The sequence below is a fragment of the Meles meles genome, chromosome 12 (genome assembly GCF_922984935.1).
Source record: "Meles meles chromosome 12, mMelMel3.1 paternal haplotype, whole genome shotgun sequence".
Taxonomy (NCBI): Eukaryota; Metazoa; Chordata; class Mammalia; order Carnivora; family Mustelidae; genus Meles; species Meles meles.
The window spans coordinates 11,792,809-11,811,951 of NC_060077.1; the positions used below are offsets into that span (position 1 = coordinate 11,792,809).

Below are 19,143 nucleotides of genomic sequence, written 5' to 3' on the forward strand. Positions count from 1 at the left end.
GATGAAAATCTTACCAACGTAAGTTATTTGCACAGAGCAAAAGTGTTAGCAACATCCTGCCAGGAGTCAAAAAGCAGCAGGAAAACTAGTGTTAAAAACATATATATTAGAACCACAGATGAAGAGTGAGGCTTACGTGAGATATTTCCCTGTAGGGCGCCAGCCTCCCCGTGATGGACCTGACCGAGCTCCCCAAGTGCACGGTATGTCTGGAGCGCATGGACGAGTCCGTGAACGGCATCCTCACCACGTTATGTAACCACAGCTTCCACAGCCAGTGCCTGCAGCGCTGGGACGACACCACGTGAGTGTAGGAGCTAGTCCCCCACCCTCTCAAAGCCCGTTATTCCCCTTTCCCAGAATTAAAAATAGCCACCACCAAAAGTGAACCATTCCAAGTGCTCGACTTTACACGTGAGCACCATGACAGTGTAGAGGTCACTTGGAAGGCCCTTCCGTTTTTCTGCACTTGCCTCAGTTCATGTGGTAAGCAGTCAGCATTCTTACAACACCTCCTCCTTAGTATGTTGATTCAGAATCTGTGTGGGATTTCCAAAAGCAGCATGAATTGTTTGCTTCTAAGAACCTTTGAGGCTCTTCTCCCTCAATGAAGTCTAGGTCTAAAATCTCCTTTATCATCTGATGTTGACTATTTACTTTGGCTTTCTTACCATTCGGGCTGTGGTAGTCTAGCATTTCAGATTTCTATGTTGGTGGTGGCACAGTGGCCAGTAGTAATAGCAGTCACTAAGTCTGAAGCACCCATCCACCCCCACTGCCCTGTTTCCCACTGTAGTAGAGGCCTTATTTGTAGGGTGGCATGGCGCAGGCAAAGAACTGAGGTGTAAACTGTACCTTGGTTTTTGTTCTTTCAAATCAAGAGTTGTTCCTTTTATAAACTGTGAACATCCACAGGAATCTCTTTTCTACCCCGACGTGACCAAAAGAATGGCAGCTTTCACAGAGCAGGGACCTTGTCTGGCTTGCTCACTGCTGTGCCCTCACCCTTGGCAGGAGAACTGGCACATAGTAGGAGCTCAGAAAATACTCTTGAGCAGATAAAGAAACCCAGGGTTTTCTCTAGCCTGTTAAGCTTGACATGAATCTTACCCTAATTCTAAAGCTCCCTCTGGGGTTTCTTGTGGGGCCTTTTCAAAGAATTGTCCAGGTTTAAATTCGCCTTGAATAATGCCACACTAAGATGTGTGCATTCCACAAAGTGTTCATCTGTATTTTGTGTCCGTCTGCAACACCATTTACGTTTTGGACACTTCTTTGTCCCCTGCCACTCCAGTTTTACTCTCAGTGTACGTTAACTGCCCCAGAAGCATAGCATTTTAAAGTTTAGAAGTTTGCTCAGGAACCATATTGTCCAGCCTCCTCATTTTAGAGAGGAGGTAACAGATCCAGAAATGAAAAAACAGCATGTTGAAAGCGTTCTGCAGAGAAGACCAGATCGGGACTAGAATTCAACCCTCTGTATAGACAGACCTGACAGCTAGCCTCAAAAATACACAGTTCCTTCAGCAAATACGTTTTGAGCCTCAGTACATGCATTGTATACTGCTGGCCGCTGACGGGAGAGAATCAAACATAGATCCTCCTCAGGGAAGTTCGGTCAGCTAAGGGAGCTTACATAAGTGCATACAATTCAAGGTAGAAATCAGAGGAAGATACAGATGGCTTCCCCACTGGAGGTGTTCAAGAAGGGCTACATGGAGGAGGCAGCATTGGTATGCAGTCTTGAAGAGTAGTTTTTGAACACAGGGCGATGTCAGAGAAGGACTTCTGGGAAGTTTTCCCCAAATATCTCCTCAGGAAAATAAGATGACAACTCAAAAGTTATTTTTAAGGAGAAGGAAGCATTTAGTAAACTGCTAATGACCTTTTAATCAATGAGATGGTATGTTACAGAATACTACATGTATAGTACAGATAAGGTGACTTTTGTAGTTTTCTCCCTTTTTTTCCTCAGGATCATACTTATGCTTTAGAAAGATCATTCTGACATAATACAGGAAATAAGATTTCAGAATTCGTGTTTTGTTTTTTTATCCAACCACTACCGCAGCTGCCACACAGACCAAAGGAATGACACAGAGCTAGTCTGGACCTTTGACAAGATAGCTCGCTGCTCATTACAGCTGCCATTTCATTGTTTCTTCAAATTTGTCTTCTAGCTTCTCTCTTTTTGAAGTGTTTATTTAAATTCCAGTTAACATACTGTGTTACCTTAGTTTCAGGTGTGCAGTATAGTGATTCAGCACTTCCATACATCACCCTGTGCTCATCACAAGCGCCCTCCTTCATCCTGTCACCTAGTCCACCCATTCCCCCCTTCCCCTCTGTTACCAGCAGTGTGGTGGTCTCTGTGGTTAGGAGTCTGTCTCTTGTTTGTCTCCCTCTCGCTTCCCTTTGCTTGTTGTTTTCTTAAATTTCACCTATGAGTGAAATCATACGGTATTTGTCTTTCTCTGGCTGACCAATTTTGCTTAGCATTGTCCTCACTAGCTCCAGCCACATTGTTGCAAATGGCAAGATTTCATTCTTTTTGATGACTGAGTAATATTCCAGTGTATGTATATGTCCCATCTTTTTTTATCCGTTTATCTTTTAATGGACACTGCTTCCATAATTTGGCTATTGTTGATAATGCTGCTGTTAACATCATGTCTGGGTGCATATCAGGCTTCTCTTTTGATACTAAACGTAGCGACTAGATCATTTAGCATTTAGCTTTCTCTTAGGAAATATAGATCAAGCCTTGTTATATGTGATAAGAACCTCATGTTCTTCCTGCTAATTGTCTTTACTTTGTTTTGTTTACTCAGTTGGGTAACAAATGAATACTAGTTATATCGTAAGTATTCTTTCTTCTTAGCGCTAGATCACAATTAGCTTCAATTATAACCTGCTTTCTATAATTTTTGCCCATCTGACAGAAATATTCATGACTGGTACTTAGTGTTACTTGTCTTGAGTATAATAGAAAGGCATTAATGGAATTTTTAAAAAGATTTTATTTATTTTATTTGAGAGAGAGAGAGCATGAGAGGGAAGAAGGTCAGAGGGAGAAGCAGACTCCCCACGGAGCTGGGAGCCTGATGTGGGACTCGATCCAGGGACTCCGGGATCATTATCTGAGCCAAAGGCAGTGGCTTAACCACTGAGCCACCCAGGCACCCCATTAATGGATTTTTTAATGGCCTTTTCCCCCAGCTTTACTGAAGTATAATTGATCACCAAAAAACTGTGTATTTAGGGGTGCCTGGCTGGTTCATTCTAGAGTGTGTGACTCTTGATCTTGGGGTCATGAGTTCAAGCCCCATGTTGGGGTTAAAATAAAATCTTTAAGAAACTGAGTATATTTAAAATGTACAACCTGGAGCTCCTGGGTGGCTCACTCAGTTAGGCATCTGCCTTCGGTTCAGGTCATGATCCTGGGTCCTGGAATCAAGCCCTGCGTCGGGCTCCTTGCTCAGCAGGAAGTCTGTTTCTCCCTCTGCCTGCTGCTCCCCCTGCTTATTCTTTCAAATAAATAAATAAAATCTTTAAAAATAAATAAAATGTACAACCTGATGACTCAGTATACATATACTTTATGAAATGTTCACAACCAAGCTAATAAACATATCTTACCTCACACCTTTATCATTTTCCTGTTTTTCGTGTGTATGTGTGTGTGTGTAGTAAGAACACCCAAAGTCTATCTTCTTAGCAAATTTCAAAACAATATAATATTGTCAGCCATAGTCACACTGAGGAACAACAGTTCTCCAGAATTGATTCAATCTTGTATAATTGAAACCTTGTAACCTTTGACCAACATCTCCTGATTGCCGCCCCCCCCCCCTCCGCAGACCCTAGTATCCATCTACCTTTCTGCTCCCTGTTTCTGAGTTTGTTTCTGAGTTTGCCTTCAGTGCCGTTTTAATTGACTTCTTGTAAATTGAAACTTGAGTACTTGGCACTGCTATCCTCTTCCACACATTTATTGTATGCTAACATGCCATGTGTGTTCCAGTATTCACTTACTTTTGGTGAAATTTATTACAGATTTTAATTTTAACTCTTGGGAGCAACCTAGAGAAGACAGAGTATCTTTTGAGTGACTTAGATCTTTGGGAAATAAAGTAGATCGCTTGAAATAAAAATACCTTACAGATACCCGGACATAAAATTAACTTATCTAAAGTCCCTAATTCTAGCCTGTACACATTTAGTTCTTTGATCAAGCATAGACAGAAAAATGGAAGAAGGCATGAAGCAGATCAAGACTCATTCCTTTCATTCTTCCTTCATAAAGATTTTGTATTTTTTTCACTTCTTTTGAGAGTAACTTACAAGCGTTCTTCGAGAGATACCATTAGTTATGATAAACATGCAGTATGTAAGAGACCGAAGATTTAAAATGCAGTTTTTGACTTTTGATTCTGTAACAGCCGTCTCTTGTATTCCGTCTGTACCATTCTCGTTTGGTGTCCTGGCTAGGTGTCCCGTGTGCCGGTACTGCCAAACACCAGAGCCAGTGGAAGAGAATAAGTGTTTCGAGTGTGGTGTGCAGGAAGTAAGTATTGGCCGACTGCTGGGAAAGAACAGTGAGCATGGCTTTCATGGTCTGGGGTTTGCTTCAATTCTTTTCAATTCTTTTTCAGGCTGAGTCTTTTTTTTTTTTTTCTTTTTGTCTAGGGTCAGGCAAGATGTATAAATAAATTATTTTATATTCTTAAGCAAAATACTCTCTGCTTTTTATTCTTTGTTTTTTGAAGAGGACTAGACTTTTGCTGATAAACTGTGAATATTTGTCTTGCTGTTTACTTAGAGTTCCTTAAAACCCAGAAAGAGAAAATGATTGACCTGTAAAAGCATCCTTGCTTTTTGGGTTTTAAACATAGATTTAGGGGCACCTGGGAGATTCAGTTGTTAGGTGTCTGGCTTCCGCTCAGGTCATGATCCCATGATCCCACGGGTCTGGGATTGAGCCCCACATCAGGCTGCCCACTCTGCGAGAGGCCTGCTTCTCTCTTGCCCACTCCCCCTGCTTGTGTTGCCTCTCTCATTGTCTCTCTCTGTGTCAAGTAAATAAAAACCTTTAAAATAAACAAATAAAAATGTTTATTCAAAACTCCTGTAGAAACAACTCAGCTTCATTCTCTGTCGGGCCCCTTCCCACTCTGAGTGAGCCAAGTCATGTGTTTTTGTATAACTAATGAAGGTCTTACCTTCTCTGACAGAACCTGTGGATTTGTTTAATATGTGGCCACATAGGATGTGGACGATATGTGAGTCGACATGCTTATAAGCACTTTGAGGAAACGCAGCACACATATGCCATGCAGCTCACCAACCATCGAGTCTGGGACTATGCCGGAGGTGAACACTGTCTCATTTCCTAATTCGGAATCGTTCTGCATGAACATCTCTCCCTCAGAACCTCTCCGCTTTCTCTTCCAGCTTGAAATCTTCCCGACAGCTGCGGCAAACTCAAATTCTCATGGTGCCCCATAGGGCACTATTTCCTACTAATGGCCTGAATTGCACATTATAAAGAGAGTTAACACTGCCATACTTGCCCTCTCACTCCTGCTTAATTTCAAATGATTTAGCCCACTTGTACAGAAGTATCGCAAGGCATTTAATTTAGAACACATAAAAACAAAAATTTGTCAAAGTTCAGCGTGTAGGCAGACTCTTTTCATTGTGAAGAAAGAAGCCAAACCAGCCTTGATTGATGCGTTCATTCTTTTCTTTAGATAACTATGTCCATCGACTGGTTGCAAGTAAAACAGATGGAAAGATCGTACAGTACGAATGTGAGGGTGATACTTGCCAGGAAGAGAAAATAGATGCCTTACAGTTAGAGGTAAGATACTTTATTAGTAATTACTAAGTACCTTTTTTTACTTCTTTTTACTGTACTAACTTAAAAAGTGACTTGGGCTTTTAATTTTGGCATTTCTTCTGTATGTATGTCAACTTTTTAAAAAGTTACATCATGGCTGAGAAGGATTATTAAAATATTTTTATTCTGTCTGATAATCTTCTTTGAAAGTCTAAGTCTCACCATGCCTTATTATTTTAAATGTGATGTTCCTTATTGTCTCCAGCTCAATATTAAGGTGGTCCTCTAGCTGCAGTAAAACAAAGTTGAGAATCTGCCCGATGGCATCCCAGTAGCAGTTGGAAACTGAGCAGTTCAGAAGGAGGAAACCCCAGTAGCATCCCTCCAAACCCAGGAAGCTTTTGTGTATATCTTAGACATTGTATGAATTAGACACATATATACTCAAAGTACGTAATTTATGGATTTGATGCTAAATAAAGCCATTTGGGAGTATACATATAGTCAACAAAATTAGCACAGTCTGAGTTTTCACTGAAGCAATAAATACCATCTACTATAAGATTGTACTGTAAAGTTTACATTAATGAAGGAGAAGTTTAACAGGAGTCTTGTTTTTCTTTTTGTTTTAAGATTTTTAAAAACTTATTTGACCAGAGAGAGCATGCAAGCATAAGCAGGGGGAACGCGGAGAGGGAGAAGCAGGCGCCCCACTGAGCAGGGAGCCCAATGCCGGGCTCCATCTCAGGACCCCAGGTTCATGACCTGAGCCAAAGGCAGTCTGGTTGAGTGATACTGAGCCCCAGGTCAGGCTCTGCGCTCAGCATGGAGTCTGCTTGCCCCCTTCCCCTTCACTCCTCCCCCTGTTTATGTGCGTGTGCGTGCACACGCTCTCCCGTGCTCGCTTGCTCTCTCAAATAAATAAATAAAATCTTAAAAAAAAAAAAAAAAAACAACTTCAGGAAGAAATGGATATTTGAAAACTTGCTCATCTCCAGATTTCTATGGTCTAATAGATTCAGTAGAATGACCTAAATGATGTTTTACTATTAATTGTATTGATACGAAAAAAATTTAAACCTTTTACATTAAGTTTTTAGAATAGCAACCCTTCCACATTAACACTTAAGTATAATCATTCAGCAAATGTTTATCAAGGGCTGCTCTCTGTCGGCCGCTCTTCCTGGTGCTGGGAGTGCAGCATTGATCAGCCCCCACTGCCCATTCAGGGGACACACACACATTGCCCCATCTGGCCTTTCTCTCTCTCTTACATCTTCATTCCCTTCTCTAGCTCACAAACACATTCACATCTCTTTTAGTCTTCTAGAATGGTCTTTCTGAAGTGCAGATGTGATGTTGCCACTCCCTGGCCCACATTTCTCGATGTAATACCTGAGAGCCTTCCATAAGGCTCCATCTGTCCATACCTTGCACCCTTGCCTCATTGATGTGACTGCTTCATCTTGAAGAGTTCCTGAATGTCTACAGCTCACATATGGGGCCAATAGTTCTCTGGAATCAGATCTCTGTCTTTACCTCCTCCTGTCTGTCGAAAACCCTCCCAAATCTCCCCTTCTCTCAGAAGCCCTGCCAGACCTACTGTCATAAGCCATCTATCCGTTCTCTGCTGTTACACTGCACTGTTCATCCATTCATGCAGTCAGATAGCAAACGTTTCTTGATGTCCAGCATGTGCCAGGCACTGGGACTACAGAAATAAAGGTAGAACCCTCACTTTGAACAAGTTGATAGTCTTGTCAGAGAGACCTGGTGGTTAAGTGCTGTTAATGATAGGCACCGTACTGAGGGAACTGAGAGGACTGCTTAACCCAAGGCGGGGTGGGACAGGGACAGCTTCCTGGAGGGGGCTGAGCAGATTTCACTTATATTTTGATTTAAAAACCTGTGGTTCTTTAAGTTAGCTTGAACAGAAATGTATTTGTTAACGTGCATTGTTCTGCTTACCTTGTCCAGACTAGATGGTAAGCCCCAGGACAGGAGTGTAATTGACATCTCTATATTCCCTGGTTTGTTGAGTAGAGTGTAACCAAGATGTAATACACATTCTGATGGTTATACCTACTCTTCCTTAGGGGATTAAATGTTGAGTTTTAATTGAATTTAAGAAACTTAGTGATTTATGCTTTGGTGTCTATTCTCTATGTTTCCAGTATTCGTATTTACTAACAAGCCAGCTGGAATCTCAGCGAATCTACTGGGAAAACAAGATAGTTCGGATAGAGAAGGACACAGCAGAGGAAGTAAGTTTCTGGTTTGGTGCTGCTGACGTGCCATATGGCAGGGCTATCTGATGTTGGGGGTGGGAGAAGGCAGGGTACAAGAAAAGAGGAATGCTGGAATCTTCCTTAGTCTGATACAGAGATAGAGAATTGTTTGGCTTCTAAAAAGAAACCTTTGTTATACGTTAGTTATATCTCAGTAAAGCTGGGGCGCGGGGGAGGGGAGGATGCAGTGCACAGAGAGAAGAAAGAAAGCAAGAATTTGGAATCAGTTGTCTCACCCCAGTAATCTAACTTTAGATCAGAATTCCGAGAGAAGTAGTTGAAAACATGAATCATCATTATATTACAGACTTAGCCCCTAAAGGCAGTTTTAAGCAACAAGAAATTCTAGACCACAATAAGAAAGAAATTAGTCAAAAAGAGGAAAAGGAAGAGACGAAAATATGCTGTTGCAAATGCAGCCAGCTGAACATTATTTAAGAAGGGGAGGGAAGCCAACATGTATTCTTACCTAGGATTAGTAAATCAAGACGAATGGATTAGAATTGTATGCTGAGCTTGATATTACATTAAATATGAGGTGAGGAAGAAACGAAATACCTGTTATATATCCTAAAAAAGGAAAACTTGGGCTTAAAGCCCTGAGTATTTTGGTATTTTTGAGTGGGGAAAGATTTATTTAACTTCTGTCAGGTTTTCTGGTGCCTTGTGCAATTCCATTAAAAAAACAAAATGCAGAAGTATGTACACGAGGCTTGTAATTTGAGTCTGCCAGTTGGTTTGTCAGCTTGGGAACAGCTGCTTTGAGGAGCTGCGTGTGCGCTTCTGTGGCAGTACGATGGCGCCGAGCTCTTTGAAATCGCAGAGAAGAAAGGAAGACAGAGGTGCTAGAGCTTCTGTGGTTCCCATGGTTCCTTGTTTATCTAGGGCGGAGGTTTTTAGATGTTAACAAAATCCTTTAAAGAAATTGCCAGTTCACTGCTCCAACAGGTGAAAGAGAAAAGTGGTATGATTTTGGTGGAAACCCAGACGGAGGGCACAGAGCTCCACTTGCTTTTTTCCCGTTGCCTCCAGCACGTACAAGGGACCCTGCCAGTTCCAAAGAAGGGAGTTTGAAAACTAGTGAGCGCCTCAGAGAACTCCAAGAACCTTCTTCAGGTTCTAAGAACAGTATCCATACAGACTTTTAAATTTTTTTTTAATGATGATTTTAGTAATTTTGTGCGTCCCCAGCACTAACTAGACCTTCAGATAGGGACTGCAGAGCCAGGCTTGGGTCTCATCTGTGTGGTGGAATTGGGCAGGCAGGGCCAGGCTTACACATAGGCCAGGTCCTTTGGCCCCAGTTTCTGGATATGCCTACAAATGAGGAGAAATCAGGCTTCTAAAATTAAGGCTTAACACCAGCTTTGACATGATCTTTAGTTATAAGTTCTTGATATAGTTCTACAAGAACCTTCCAAGTGACGGAAGTGCCTTTCCAGAGGCACTCAGGGTCACTTGATGGACTAGTTCTGAATAGGCCTTGATTGGAGCACATATGGAAAAGACATGCCTCCAACAGCTCTCAGGAAGCAGAGCACGGATCACTGCCACTTGGTGTCAAGGTAGGATGTCCCAGGGACTAACACTGGCAACTCTGCACAGACTGAGTAATGGGTTTGTGCACAGGGGATATACCTGAAGTGCTTCATGCAGACCCTTGAGATCTAAGCTTAGGGTCCTCTCCGCCTTTTCAGATTCCTTAGGATTAACTGCATTCCCTAACAAATGCCCATGAAAAGCAAGTCAAGGGGCAGGAAAGCTAAACACTGAAACTTGTGGGTTTTTTTTATGGAGGGGTGAGATGGAGGCAAGGGCAGCCCTCCATAAAAGCTGGAAGGGCTTGAAAAGGATGTTTTGTTTTCTAGTAACAAATGTTGCTTATTCATAAGTTAATGGATGATGCAGGCTTTTTGTTCTGCCACTGTCCTCCTCTTGACCAGTCCTCCGTCCACTGGCACCTCCAGCAGGAGAGCGTGTGCAGAGAGATACACAGGTTTCACTGGTGGAGATTCTTGTTCATGGGCCTCATTGTGGGCTTGTTACAGTGCTGTTCGGCCCCTGCCGCCAGCATCCTTCAGGGAGTAGATTATATAGCTTGTGAGAGTCTGTTCTAGAAGCTCATGTCCACTCGAAGGTTCTTGTTTTAGCGGTTCTTGTTTTAGTTCTTCCATGTAGGAAGAACACAGAGCAGGCAGACAGGACAGTGAATTTCCCTAAAGATCTGTCTTTTCTCATTGGACTTGGAGCTCCATGTAAATCAGTATTTTTCCAGCTGTGGATTGTGAAATGAGTTTGATAGCTGGCATTTTTATTAAACAGGTAAGGTGGATATAAAATATTTAATACTGTTCTGTGAAGCTCTTGGTGTCATCTGTATGTATACTGAGTATACTGTGTATACTGAGTGTTTCTTACTGCAGGCTCATGGTCAGAAAGGTTTTAAAAAGCACTGATTTAAACCAGTGTAACTTTTGTCTATAGCAATTTTAGAGAGCTTTTTGGGGCTACTTGGTTTTCATCTTGATTCAAGTGCATTTGGCCTAAGTATCTCCAGTTAGCAAAACACACACAGTTTGGTTCCTTTTGATAGTCATTTTTGTCCTGTTCAATTTCCCTAACTAACAGGAGTCAGTTTAGGAGACAATGTACAAAGGATCTAATGGTCTTTTATTTTAAAACAATATTGGGGAGGAAATTAATACCAAGTTAGAATTAGAGCAATTTTTTAAAAAAAATTTTTTAAAGATTTTACTTATTTATTTCACAGCGAGAGAGAGAGAGAGAACACAAACGGGGAGGGGCAGAGAGAGAGGGAGAGGCGTGCTCCCCGCTGAGCAGGGAGCCCAGCATGGGGCTTGATCCTAGGAGCATGGATTAGGACCTGAGCTCAAGGCAGATGCCCAACTGACTGAGCCACCCAGGCACCCCAAATTAGAGCAATTTTTTAAGCTATATTTGTTTTCATGACATAGAGGAGTCTTGCTTTAATTGTTCTTCCAAATTAACAGAAGTTGGCTATAAAGTTAATTTCTACAGTTATTTTCTTATTTAAAAAAAACAACAAAACAAAACAAAAAAAAACAACAGTGCTGTTAGAAATCTGTTAGTCAGACCACGTGGCAAGTTTTTAAAAGTAAGTGTTAAAAGCAGTGGCCCTTTTTCTAACCTGATGGACAATTGCTGAGAGTTTGCCTCTGCCCAAGGGTCGTTTTTCCTTTGCTGTACAGCTGTAGCCTCCAGTGTAGTACAGAGAGGTCTAGAGCTTGGCTCTGGATTCAGATTTGGTGTCCCAGTCCTGGACCCACCATGCTCTGGTTGGGTGACCTTGGGCAGATTGCCTTACCGTTCTATAAGGTTCTATAAGGTTGCCGCATCCAAGTCTCTAGCTTCTTGAAAGATATAAAGGGATACTGCTTACAAAACACCTGGTTGGTATGTGGGCCTTAGGATTTAAATTCTCAGTCCCTTTCAGTTCCTGTTATTACTGCCTCATGATCTACCCAGCCTCGCTACTTCTCCTTCCCATCTAATCTTCGCCCTGTGTCCATCTGTACATCAGTAGAGCTGAGGCATTTCTCAGTTGTGTAGATCGTCACACCCAAGTGAATCCAGCGTCTGCTTAGCTAGACTTCAAAAGTCTCTTGGTTTCCAACACAGAATACACGAGAATTTTAAAATTCTCTTCAGTTTCTTTCTTTCTTTTTTTTTTTTTAAGATTTTATTTATTTAGTTGACATAGAGACCACAAGTAGGCAGAGAGGCAGGCAGAGGAGGGGGGCGGGAAGCAGGCTCCCTGCCAAGCAGAGAGCCCAGTGCGGACCCCGATCCCAGGACCCCAAGATCATGACCTGAGCCAAAGGTAGAGGCTTAACCCACTGAGCCACCCAGGCGCCCTCTCTTCAGTTTCTAAGACAATGTAGCATGAATTCGTTCTCTCTATATTGCACTTGCAAATTAACTCAAAACAAGAACCACTTATGTTCCATGTCACTCACTTTGTGTACATGAGAAAATTAGGAGTTTGGGAAGGGGGGGTCTGAACAGTTAAAATCAGTTATCACCATTTTCTTGGATTAGATTAGTTTGTTAGATTATTTTAATAGTAATTTTTGGAATGTGATCTCAGAAGGAAAAAAAAAATGACGAGTTAAGAGGAGGACGCTCTGGGGGCGCCTGGGTGGCTCAGTTGGTTAAGCGACTGCCTTCAGCTCAGGTCATGATCCCAGAGTCCTGGGATCGAGTCCCACATCAGGCTCCCAGCTCCATGGGGAGTCTGCTTCTCCCTCTGACCTCCCCTCTCATGCTCTCTCACTCTGTCTCTCTCTCTCTCAAATAAATAAAATTAAAAAAGAAAAAAAAAGAAGAGGATGCTGTGGTCTGGCCTCGGACAGACCATCTCCTGCTTGACTGCCCAAGTCTACTTTTGAGTCGTTCGCTTGACATTCAGCTGCTCCTGATCATCCTGGTATAGATAAACAGTAAGGGGGGAAAAGAATTTCTCAAAATGTTTATTTCCATTACAGGAATTCTTTCAAATGATTGTCTCACCTTAGTTCGGTTTGTCAAGGTTATAGACAGGTAATTGAAGAAACAGTGATGAAGTTATCCCCAGAGACCAGCAGCTATGCCTCCGTGAAGTGAAACTGACCTCTGTTTGCTCTTCCAGATTAACAACATGAAGACCAAATTTAAAGAAACAATTGAGAAATGTGATAATCTGGAGCACAGACTAAATGATCTCCTAAAAGAAAAGCAGTCTGTGGAAAGAAAGTAGGTGTAATTGGCCTCTTTTAATTAGCTTTTTCATTGTAACAGGCTCATAAACAGGTAATCTCCTTCATTAACACTTTCCAAATGTGTCTGTCAACTAGGTTTTCAGGGGTCTCCCTATATATGAGCAAATTTACTGTGACTTTGCATCTATTAAAAACGACAGCGTTTCATGCCAGGTGAATGCTGTGTGGAATGCAGTGCTCTCTGCTGATGGCTGTGCTTCTTGTATGTGCAAATATCTTTCATTTTTGCCACTAGAAATCAACAGCCTTGTGCTCAGAGCTGCAGCTTCTCTGAGCCATGTGACTGAGAACTGGCACTTAAGAGAGCGACTGTCTAAGCCAGAGGTGGTGTGTACTCTGGGCTTAGACAGGAATTAAAAGCCAAATTTGTTGACTATGGTGTGAAAAGCTCAAGAACAGCGTGGCAAGAACATACTCTACTATTATTCTATGGGGAGATAGTTGCTGCTGATTAAAATTACCTTTCTAGCTTAAGTATACTCACAAATATAATGGTTTTTTTTTACCTCCAGACAAATAGTTAAAAAATAAATTTAAGGAGGATATAGCTTTAAAAGTTGTTTTTTGTTTTGTTTTTGTTTTAAATAAACCTTTATTGTGGAAGAAATGCAACTTTGCAGAGGCTACCAAGATTGTGCAAAAAGTTCCCATTTCCCCTTTACCTGTTTTCCCCCTATTCAAAAGTAAGGATTATTGTAATAGTTTTGTTTTTGTTTGTTTGTTTGTTTTGTATTGTGGCAAAATCTATAAAACATGAAATTTGTCAGTGACCTTAAATGGCATTCACAACATCCTGCTCCTGTTGCCATTATCTGTTTCAAAATTTTTTCATCAGCCACAATACCCTTCACCAAAGTTGTTTTGTTTTGTTTCTTTTAAACATTTTCTTTGTAAGCAGTCTCTGCACCCAACATGGGGGCTCAAACTTAACAACCCTGAGATCAAGAGTTACGTGCTCTTGAGCCAGCAGGCGCTCAAAGACTTTTTGTGTGTGTGTGTGTGTTTTTAACTTCTGTAAAAACAACACTACGGCATTAAGAGAAATTAAAATACTGTCCTATACTTTCAGCTCCCTAACAGACTATATGAAAGAATTAAAACTGGAAGGTTTTTTCCACCCTGTAGATCATGCTGTCTATCTAAAGGTTACCATTATTAATTAGTGGTACCAGTGACTATTGCCTCTTCCAAATCTTTTGCTGTACCTGTATAAACATCTCACATACATAATCTTTTCTCTTAAAAAAATAATATTAAGTATTCTGTTTGGTAAAATACTCTATTTTAGAGGGTTTTTTTTTCATATTAGTACATCTAGATCTATCTTGATCTTCATAAAGGCGGCACAGTATTCCATTGTCTGGAGGTCCCATAATAATTTTAACCAGTTCCCTATTGATGGATGTTTAAGTTGTCTCAAGTCATAGACTACTCTAAACTCTGTTGCAGTGAGCATTTTCTCCATGTTTCTTTCAGTGTGATCTGAAATATGTGCTATGGGATATATTCTGTAGGATAAATTCCTGGAATAGGGGTGGCAGAAGGCAGGGTGAGATTTTTATTTTTATCGGTATTGCCAAGGTGACTTCTAGAGAGTTTGTAGCAGTTCATGCTCCAGTGCCAATGCGTGCAAGTCCCTCTTTCCCCGCATCGGAGCTCGCTGGTATTCTGATACATAAAAATGGGATCCCAGGTGGTATTTTAATTTGTAATTTTTTACTTCTGAGTAAGATTGAGCATCGAGAATAGGGCGCTCCTCTCCTTGAAAACTCTCCTCCAGCAAATGCAGTGAGGTCAGTGCACTTGACTCTCGGAGAATGTCACTTTTCCTCATAACTTCTTTATCGTAGCTGTTATCTCTGAGACACCTATTTAACCACAGACTGCAAAACAGAGAAGCGGTAGGAGTTTTATCATGAATCACAGAATCGTTTCTGCAGTTGAAAAATATCTGATGCTTAGAAAAATTGTCCCGAAGCCATGCTGTTAACTTGAGCAAAATCCTTGCTTTGTAAAGCTGTTGCAGTGGCAGCAAACCAATCTCCTTCCACCACAGGAGGGAGGAGTCCAGTCCCTCAATGGATTCTGAGATCACAGCGCCTCTGTTCAATCCCAGAGCAGAAAGGGGACCATGTCAGCAAATGAAAACCATGCTTTTGTCTTCCTTTGTCTTGCAAAAGGTGCACCCAACTAAACACGAAAGTAGCCAAACTTACCACAGAGCTCAAAGAGGAGCAGGAAATGAACAAGTGTTTGCGGGCCAACCAGGTCCTCCTGCAGAACAAACTGAAGGAGGAGGAGAGGGTGTTGAAGGAGACCTGCGACCAGAAGGATCTGCAGATCACGGAGATCCAGGAGCAGCTGCGTGACGTCATGTTCTACCTGGAGGCACAGCAGAAGATCAACCACCTGCCTGCTGAGACCCGGCAGGAAATCCAGGAGGGACAGATCAACATCGCCATGGCCTCGGCCTCCAGCCCCCCCTCTTCAGGGAGCAGTGGGAAGCTGCCCTCCAGGAAAGGCCGCAGCAAGAGGGGCAAGTGACCTCTGGGAAACAGACGTTCCTGAGACTGTTTTCCCTGGCGCGGCGGGGGTGCGCTGGGGCTCCAGTGTGAGGGTGGACCTTGAGCAAGTACAATTGAGGACGGAGCCGCCGTTGTTTGGGTCTTTTCTTTGCGGGCGTGCGCTGCAGGGACTGCAGCCCGGCGGCCGCGGAGCAGCGAGATGGGCTGGGGCTTCAGAGCTGGCTGCCATTGCCCACCATGATAGTTCACTAGCCTCAGGCCCTCTCATGGCCATTTTGCCTTCCTACTTGATAGAAGCCCCAGCTCTGCTGCGCATTTTTCCATTGTATTTATTGAGTTGGTGTATTTGACATTCACTTCTGGGGTCTGGTTCAAGAAGACGACTTTTTTTTTTTTTTTTTCGGGGAACCTCAAAGGTCACGTTACCTGAGGTCATAGCAGCTGCTTTAAAGAGAGGTTTGCACTGGCCACTGAGGATTTACGCAAATTCCCTAGCATTAGTCGCCTGTCATTGTCATCCCTCCCTGCATCTGGGAATTGAAGAATTGGTTGAAGGTCCCATGAGAAGAGGCCAGGCCTGTAAACCGTTAGTCACTAGCCTGTCACCAGCGGCCACCTCTTGCTCCAGGGCTAGCCAGGAAAAACAAATATCCCACGCAGGCCGAGCAGACCCAGGGTAGGAAAAATGGTGGCGCTTCTAGGTTTTGTTTTCGATGACTCCACACCACATTGTGAACCTCACGTAAGGAGGAGGCTGAAGGGTTGCTCTAAGACCCAACTGTGAGAGTGGATTTCCTAGCATCCAGCAAGAATCAGCAAGCAGATTTATCATCCGTGTGAAAATGCGGAGTGAGGCCTCTGACTAGCTGATTGTGTATTTTGCTGGGATCAGTGTTTTCTGAATGTTTACAAAAGATCGGGCTGCATGTTCAGGTTGCGGCTAGAGGGACCTTGGGCAGATTTTCAGTGATGCTTTCAAGATACAACCAAACGCTGTTTCTAAATCCGAAGATTGGCATTTTAACAGAGCCCCTTTAAAGCAGTCACACGGTACTTGTTGTGAGCCAACAGAGGGGCTGTGTACTTTCTCTAGAAACCTCAACGTCAAGTAATTCGTAATACACAGTGATTGAGCAAACTTAAAGTAAGACCCGTGTTGGAATTGAAGCTTCCAAAAGAGGTAGCTAGATAGGTTAACAAGACATGCTGTTAAATGACGGGGTTTGTTTTCTGCTTCAGAATTAGCCAGAGTTTTCAGATGATCACATTTTCATTGTTTTTTAGCCTATGGTTAGGCCTCATCCCCTTTGGCCTAAATGTCTTTCATGTTACTTGTTAGCACACAAACTGTATTGTTAATCACCATCCATTTTTGTGGGATGTGCTATAGCATTTCCCAAAAAACCTCACCTGTAACTTTGCAAAATGAATGTACCTCAGACATTCTCAATTTTTACTTAGGGTAGACCCACTCTACAAGTCCCCCTTGGACTTACATATACAGAGATCTTAAGGCAAGAGCGGGAATGTAAAGCATAACCTAATTCTCTTTCCTATAGAGATTCTATTTTATTTAAAATCTATTTTTACACTAGTTAGAATCCTGCTTTTTTGGCCAAGTACTTGTCTTGCATGTCTGACCTTGCAGAAGCTGGGGTGGATTGTAGCATACTAATTAAGGGAATTAGAAGTAGTTGACAAAGCTTGCTCGCTCCTTATTTTCCCATGATCACCTCCATCACGCAGCCCTACCACCAGCTAGAAAAACAGAGATCTTCGGTACAGGTGAGCTAAGTGGTCTGAAAGGCTGTGCCAGAGGAATGAGCAAATAGGCAAATGTTTCCAAACTACCTGAAGGTTTAAAAATTTTTTTCCAGAATAAAGAATCTTATCAAGATACATTAAGAAAATGTCTTTGATAAAGGTCAAAGAGTCATGTTTGAATTTGGCAAAATTACAATAAGATAGAAACTGTTCGTGTTTTCTTCAGGATGGAAATGAACCACTTAATATATCCATTCTACTTTGAACAATGAAATTCCATTAAAATAACCAAACTTTGAAATGATTCTGCCCTGTGTGAAATTTGTGTCTCTCTGATTGACATTTTCTTGGGAGCTTCTATCTACATAACCTAAGAAGGTATCAGTGACCTGGATTTAAAAGAAGCATTAAAAATCATCACCTCAGCACTAGAGTGAGCAGCTAGATCATTCATCTCTCCACCCCTTTGCTCCAACTTCCCAAACTCATAAAAAGTAGAATAAGGAGAATTATCTGAATTCAGAGGCTCGGGATAGGCCTAGACCCAGCACCCAACTCTTTGGCAAATGGAAAGCAATCAATATACACATTGGAGACTCTTTCCTGGGCCTATTGCAAACTGAGACTGCTCTGTTTTTTGAAACTGCCCCAGATGTGCCTGGTTAGGATACACTGGGTAAGGCACAGCCCCAAAGCAACTCCCAGCTCCGTGCTTGCCCAGGGAGCTTGTCCTCAGCAAGAGGGCTAGGAAACGAACCAGCCAGCCGGTAGTGTGGAGTGCTTGGCAAATCACAAATGAACAACCTTCTGTCATCACTTGGAAACCCCTCTCCTGGTACAGTCGGGATACACAAGTTACAATACTACCCTTGAGATTTGGCTGCTGTGTGCTCTGCCACGTTGCTTGCGCTGGTGGCAGACGGGCTCACATGATGAAGTCAATGCGCTTATCTAAAAAAGGAAAGTCGCTCTCACATTTGAGGAGAGTGATTTCGTCTTCTCAGGGATAAAGCTGAGTTAACTGCTGCATTGAATTCTGCTGCGTTAATTTCTTGGCAGCAGAAGGGAGATTTTTCAGGAGTCTCTCCTGACCCAGCTCCTGTTCCTTCATGGTGCTGGGGGATGTCTACACTGCTCAAAGACCTGGCTGTCACCTTAAGCGAGTTTAGGAAGATACCCAGTGTTCTCTGACAAGCTTCTGCCTCTGGCCAGCCCTTTTCATTCTTGCCTGTGAAGGTTCTTGAAGTGGGAGTCCGAGAATATCTGCATAGTGTCTACACCAACAGATGTAGCTTTTTTTCTCTTTTTTTAAGATTTATTTGAGAGCGAGCATATGTGTGGGGGTGGGTGGGGGACGGTGGGGGAGGGGGAGTAGGGCAAGGAGAGAATCCTCAAGCAGACTCCCCGCTGAGCACTGAGCCTGACTGGGGCTGGATCCAAGGACCCTGAGATCAAAACCAGGAGCCAGATATCCCACCTACTGAGCCACCCAGGCACCCCCAGATGTAACTTTTTTAAAAGTTAAAAAATTTTTAGGGGCGCCTGGGTAGCTCAGTCATTAAGCCTCTGCCTTTAAGAGTTCAGGTCGTGATCCCGGGGTCCTGGGATCTAGCCCTATGTCGGGCTCACTGCTCAGCAGGAAGCCAGCTTCTCTCTCTCCCACTTCCCCTGCTTCTGTTCCCTCTCTCATTGTGTGTCTCTCTGTCAAATAAATAAATGGAGTCTTTTTAAAAAAAAGTTAAAAATTTTTAAATGGCAGGCAAGAGTAAAGCAGTACTAGGGAGAAAAGCCTTTCCCTTCAGGAACCTCCCCACCCTGTTTTGCCCCAAAGCCAAGTGTCTCATCCTGTGCAACGTGAAGTTCATTTCCACCCTGCACTGCCCTCAGCCTGGAGCAAACAAACATTTTGGCATTGGTGCATTAGG

The 19,143-nt window shown here is 42.6% G+C and overlaps 1 protein-coding gene across 1 annotated transcript in view; it reads left to right on the top strand.

Annotated features, from left to right (window-relative positions):
• Positions 1–17,522, top strand: part of LOC123954205 (BRCA1 associated protein) — a 29,426-nt gene extending 11,904 nt beyond the window's left edge. Inside the window, exons 6-12 of the mRNA XM_046025162.1 lie at positions 156–304; positions 4,492–4,567; positions 5,235–5,373; positions 5,754–5,863; positions 8,017–8,106; positions 12,800–12,903; positions 15,110–17,522. Coding sequence (XP_045881118.1) covers positions 156–304; positions 4,492–4,567; positions 5,235–5,373; positions 5,754–5,863; positions 8,017–8,106; positions 12,800–12,903; positions 15,110–15,473 — 1,032 coding nt within the window. The 3' untranslated portion in view covers positions 15,474–17,522. The remainder of the gene's footprint in view (positions 1–155; positions 305–4,491; positions 4,568–5,234; positions 5,374–5,753; positions 5,864–8,016; positions 8,107–12,799; positions 12,904–15,109) is intronic.
• The last annotated feature ends 1,621 nt before the right edge of the window (positions 17,523–19,143 follow it).